We start from the raw sequence: 6,313 nt of genomic DNA, 5'->3' as shown, positions 1-6,313 counted from the left end.
TCATGTTGTTGTTACTGAATACTAAACAAGTTCTATCATATAAACTGAGACATTAATTTTTGTGGTCACTGATAAAGTGCTACTCAGTTAACTGTAACCTTAAACTGCCATCTAGTGGCTGAGTATGCAATGACAGGGACAGAGTTCACTCGTCGTCTTCCCAGCCGTCGTCAGAGAAGATATCTGCCTGACGTGTTCTAAAGTTTCTTCTGAAGTCTTCATCAAAGTGCTCCAGGTCTTCTTCACGGAGCAAACCCTGAAAATGTTTAACTCATGGTCATACATGAGTGATATGAACTTGTGTAATTTTATTTATGATTCATACACTGCATCATACCTTTGGTAGGTATCCAAGGAGTTTAGTTGCGTGACGTTTAAGAAGTCGCTGCCTCTCTTCTTCAATGATCTGTCTGCGCAGCGCCTCCCTCTCTTGCTCAAGTGCTCTTTCTTTAGCCTCATGTTCCTTTAAGGGAGAGATCAATTGCAGTGTCACAGCAGGTCATTTAAAACTGACATTAGAGTCAAAGATGATACACTGCAGCTTAATACATCTTAAGACTTTGCAAGTGCTCAATATCAAATATCATTGAGGTTGCTGCTAACTGTTCCTTCCAGGGTGTAACGCTAGCAGCATAACCTCTGACAACAAAACTACTATCAACAATCAGACCTTATTCTTGGTTTGATCATGCACACAGAGAGCTTGGTGCGTACCATGTAGGCCTCACGCTGCCGTCTTCTGTCCTCTATCAGTTTCTCCACTTCGCGTTTGTGCTCGAGTTGTTTCATGCGTCGTTTCTGAGCGTTCATCTGCTCCAACCGATCGTCCTCTGCGAACTTAGCCATCATCATTTTCTTGAAGGCCTCCTCCTCCTCTTTCTCCGCCTGCCTCCGCATCTCTTTGAAAGCCATCTGCTCCTGGCAGGTCTGCTGCATCATCAGCCTCTGTCTGATTTTCTTCTCCATCTCTTCCTGTTGGAGGAAAGTTTTAAAAAACATTAAGATAATTCACAGGCGCACACAGGAGTCTGTGCATGTCTCTCATCTCATAGCGGCCATTTTTCCTTGTTTAAAGATACTTTATTAGCCAAACAATTCATAAAAAAAAGACTGACACATTAATCATTAATCAATAATCAACTACTTGTAATCATTGCATGCATCCCTAGTATCCAATATATTGGTCATAAATTTGTCTCAACTGTCAACTTCATTACAGTACGAACTGTTGAGCATGGATGCTTATAAAGTGAGACAGTAATGTGATACTTACAATGTCTCTCTGCCTGTTAGCCTCCTCTTGTTCTTCTAAATAAAGTTCCTCACGGACTCGCTCCATCTCTTCACGCTGCTGCCTCTCCTCTTCAATCTTCTCAGACAGCTAGAGGAGGAAATAAAGGAGTGATGTTTGGTGCCAAACACAGGTGTCACTGATGAATGAATAAAAGTGTCAACATTAAATAAAAAATATGTCTCAACCATTTTATGAAGCTGCTCCTTTGCTTCTTCTCTCTCTTTGATCTTAGCTATTCTGCTCTCTTCCATCTGCTGCTGTTGGCTTGCAAGTTCCATGATGCGTCTGTTCTCAGCCTCCATTTTCTCTTGCTCCATGCGTCTCCATTCGGCCTGCTGTCTCTTGAATTCCTCAATGTGCTGCTGAGTGGCTCTGACCTTCTCCAGTTTCAGCTGTCTCTCCCTTCAAGAAATTAAAAAAAAAAAAAAATCCATCATTCTACAGAAAACTTGACATTTTCTCTGGAAGAAGACAGATGCTAGTGGACACTTAATTTGGAATGTATACTCATACTGAACCAATGAATAGAAAATATGTATGGTATTTATCTGCATGGATAGTTACTCACCATATTGTATATCATTTCTGCCAATATATCCCCCTAAATCCTACACACTGGACCTTTAATTTAAGTTTTTAAGTTTTAATTGAATGCAATGGCCCTTGTGCGCTGGATATTATATGATTTGACTTAACATATCTACTTTCTTGGATTCAACAGACCAGTATAAGCAAGTCCAAATTAAATCCATGGAATTCAATTTTTTTCTCACACGAATATCTTACCCTTGACTACTGTGTTTAGCAATATAAATACTGTTGCATTGTGCACTCATGATACAGACTGTAAGACTTGGCAATTAAGTACTTACATCTGATCCTCCTCATAAATCTTCCTGACAATCTCATCAACCATGAGCTTCTCTTTGAGGAACTCCTCGTACGCCTCTTGTCTCTTGCGCTCCCTCTCTACGAGCTGCTGCTCCAGCTCTCTCTGATACTGCGCCAGCTCCTCTTGGCGCTTCTGCTCCAGCTTCTGCTTCTCAGCGGCCGCTCGCTCATGTTCACTCTTCATCCTGCGAGCAAAGTCTGCCTCCTCACGCTAATGTCAGAGAGAAGACATACACGGTGTAAAAAATATTCTGTATTTCAAATTTCCACTTGAAATCAAAGTTTCATAAAGTTAAAAGCTCCTTATCAGGAGGAATACGACCATTTTTCACTCCTGAATTATTTTTCCAAGAACTTTGATAATGAGCCTTGGTGCATAACGTCCAACTGTACATTATAAATAGTCTTTAACAACATTTTCTGAATTTAATATCACTGGATCACTGCCCAGTGGCTATTACACAAAGAAAAGCATCTGGACTTATTAAAAGGAAGATATTTTGAAAAACAAAATCCATCTTTTACAACCAGCACTATAATGAGGTTGGTGCTCACCATTGTCCCAAGCCTTGTAGCCTCCTGCTCAGCAATCTGTGCAGCTCGTTCCTTATTCAGATATGCAGACTTCAGCTTTGACTCCAGCTCTCGAAGCTCCATGCTGAAAGGTATTTGAAAACTTTAAAAATCAACAGTATGAAGAGACCAAAGTAGAGAAAAGCACACAAAAGCAAAATGTTGCATTTGTATGTTGACCCAGATACAGCGCTGTTTCAAGACACTCTGGGGGGCCCAGGCAAGAGGCACCTTGGAGAACTGATATTTCAGTGGAATAAATTACTTATTGACTTATACATACTTCAAAAACAGCATCAATAAGTGATTAACATAGGGGGGATTGAAATAAAATAAATAAATGAAATAAAAATCAACCAGCCACCCTCCTCCCCTGACGAGTAAAGAACAGTCCCTAAAGTGCGGTGAGGTTTGTGGATCGTTACCTGCCACAAATAGAGAAATGTGAACCGCTCGTTTCTCCTCTGACACATCACATACCTGTGTGCCGCCACGGCTCGGCTGTTCAGGTATTTCTGGGCAGTCATGAAATCAACAAAGAGGAAATGATTGGACCCGGAGCCGGACTTCTCAGTCACCGGTAAGCCCTTATCTTGCGCCGTATTTGACAGGAATACGGCGTCTGTGACCCCTGTTCAACTCACAACCGGCAGGATTTGCCTTTAGTTTCTGCTGCCGGTTGAAATCCGTACTCGCACAGCGTGCTCCTGAATGATTTGTTTTGCTTGCGCAAAACTATTTTTAGTTGCAAATGCGAGTAAAATGCTCGCACCGTAGAGCTCTGTGGAAAACAAATCACTGTAGCATATATAAACACATCTAACCTACAAGTAAAAAGAAATAAATAATATCTTTGACTGCTTAAAGATACTCAATAGCTCAGCTAATACCTGAAATGTCACTGGATACAAACCACCGCAGCAGCATATTGAGTGCCAGGTGGCCAGCGCGCGCCGTTATTGGACGGTGCATGGACACTCACCCTCTTGCAATTGGACTTTGAACATATCCCACAGTAGTGGTACCGTGAGGTACCGTAGTACTACAGTACTCCAACAATGCTAGCGCGGGTGGCAACCAATCATGCGGGACATGGTCTCAATTTGTGTGACGCGTGAAAAGAGACAGAAATGCTGTGCAGTCTTGCACAATGCGGGACATCTGGTCACCCTACTTCCACTACCACTCGCAAGCAGCAGCTAGTAGAGGGCCCCATTAGGGGGGATTCCAACGTGTTGTCGTTGTTGCAGTGTCTATAGGGGTTCCATCATATTGTTATTGATATGGACCAATGTCAGCCGTCTCTGGGGGTCCCCTTCCAGCTCGGGGCCCTAGGCAATTGCCTAGTTTGCCTGTCCGGTTGCGACGGCCCTGCCCAGATATAGTAAGCCCATATATATAGTAAGTCAAGGTAATGACTTAAATGTTCATACCTGTTCTCTTTAATGTACTGCCTCATTTTCTCTTCTCTCTGTGTCTCATAGTTGATGCGGGCCAGCTCCTTAGCAATTTTCTCCTCTTGTTCAAGTTGCTTCTCTCTGTTTGTTCTCTCCTCCTCTGCCTGCAAGTCAGATTTTATTATGATTATCTACATCTGAGTTTGGATAAATGACATGTTAAAGCAACATGTTTGGATTTCAGGTAAAAACCTGTTTTAATAATGGCAGTTACCAATAAAACTTAAATCAGCTACTGGTAAATCTAGACTATTACTCACAATCCCTCCCTGTTACCCACAAAATAAGCCTTCTGAAAAAACATTAATTTACATCTCCCCCTTATTTCACATTTCATTTTGTGGTTTATTTATTTTTTCCAGCAAAAAAAAAAAAAAAGGGCCATTTCAGTCTGATTATCAGAATTCAAAAGGTCTAGTATATGTGAAAGAAACATTCAATGTCACCAGTAAACGATTAATCTCTGTAGTACATTAAATCAAAGTGTGGCTTCTAAGTAGCCCGGGTCAAACGCTGAATGTAAAAAGTAATGAGTAATATGTTGCACTGCATCCACTTTTCATAATGTCTGTTGTGATTTGTAGCCTCTGTTGTATGGTTAAATGTTGTTTTGTATTTTTGTATGTATGTGAATTTATGTGAAACAGTTGTTGTCCTGGGATGCAAGACAAACATTTAGAATTTCTATTCTGGCTATAAAGTCAAATCAAATCAAATCAAAATTAAGGACACACAATATTGGATTTTTTTGCAGATATCCGATATGTAACAACTAATTTGGTCGATAACCCATACCGATATAGACACTTTTCCCCCCACTTAATTTTATTGATCATCAAGTCTCCTCTGTACTGTAACTAACATCAAATTATGCATAAATACTCTTCCTGTGATGGTTCTGATAGTATACTGGCCGATACCGATGACATGGCGATATTATCGTGCATCCCTAATCAAAACACATTCGCACTAATAAAAAGTTCAGTAAAAAGTAATATCCTAGGATCAAACCTTAAATATAAGTGCACATAAGTCTTTTTAACAATTAAATTTAATTTTCTCTTAAATAATATTTGTATGACCCCTTTAATTTGGTCATCACACCACAGTAGAACATTCAAAGAAAACCTGACACCATTTCAACCACTACCCTATTTCTCCGTGCAACAATTATTCGGTCATATTGTACAAAATTGTGTGTGTGTTTCTAAACATAAATATCTGTATATATTTTTCTTTAATAATACTATTGGGGTGTTTTTTTAAATATACATTTGTTAACTCATATTATTGTACTTATTTTGTATCATAATCTAATTTATTTTTGTCTTATTCATACCATTTCTATGTGTAGCATGAAGTAACCTACAACTAAACTTCACTCTTCAGCCCTGTATAATCACAACAAGGCCAATCCTTGGACCATAAAGTTCATGTTCATTTAACCCTGGCAATTTGTCAAACATTAAATGCACAACATAATCCCATACCTTAAGCATAGCGCTCTCCATTTGCCTCTCCCTGATCTCCTCCTGCACCTGCCTCTGGTATCTCCTCCTCTCAAAGCTCTCCTCGTCCTGCAGACAGGCCTGCAGCTGCTTGTCTCTGGACACACGCTGAGCCTCCTGCTGCCTGTGCTGCTCCTGCTTCTGCCGCTGAAACATTAACCTCTGCTGCTGGTTGGACGCCCAGTTACGACTCTGAAAAAGTTGTTAAATAAGACACATAAGAAAACACTGAAAAACAGTAATAGGTGCTGTGTTAGCAGTGTGGTAACTTAGCAGTTTGTAGCAGTCAAGCTAATGTTAACTCTAACCTCGGTTTGGCAACGAGGATTTACCATATTTACCATGTTTGTGGCGTTTTTTGTCGATTCCCGCCTCTTAACTTATCTTCTCTTGTTTCTCTGATTCGTAAACGCGTTTGAATTATTTAACCTTAAACGAGTTTCGGTGTGTTAGCGTCATGAGAGATCAATGAGCCGTTGGTAAACTAAAGTGTCGCTGGGTCTCCTCGGTTGTTTGGCTCATCATTGTCCTGGAAACGCCGCGTCTCCGTACGCTCAACCAATAAAAAGGAGCGTTGATACTGACGTCAG

General features: G+C 40.6%; 1 protein-coding gene across 1 annotated transcript; it reads right to left on the bottom strand.

Annotated features, from left to right (window-relative positions):
- Window positions 1-118: 118 nt before the first annotated feature.
- mns1 (meiosis-specific nuclear structural 1) lies at window positions 119-6,261 on the bottom strand. Its single transcript, XM_050051036.1, has 10 exons — window positions 6,065-6,261; window positions 5,706-5,915; window positions 4,192-4,319; window positions 2,741-2,843; window positions 2,167-2,396; window positions 1,480-1,696; window positions 1,274-1,381; window positions 715-972; window positions 338-463; window positions 119-256 (listed from the first exon to the last, which is right to left on the bottom strand). The coding sequence occupies exons 1-10, from the start codon at window positions 6,065-6,067 to the stop codon at window positions 146-148; spliced, it is 1,494 nt and encodes a 497-aa protein (XP_049906993.1). The 5' UTR covers window positions 6,068-6,261; the 3' UTR covers window positions 119-145.
- Between the last annotated feature and the right edge of the window lie 52 nt (window positions 6,262-6,313).

Source organism: Epinephelus moara, chromosome 1, assembly GCF_006386435.1.
Source record: "Epinephelus moara isolate mb chromosome 1, YSFRI_EMoa_1.0, whole genome shotgun sequence".
Lineage (NCBI taxonomy): Eukaryota > Metazoa > Chordata > Actinopteri > Perciformes > Serranidae > Epinephelus > Epinephelus moara.
Note: the sequence above shows the minus strand (reverse complement) of the source record. Positions and strands in the feature narration are given on the sequence as shown.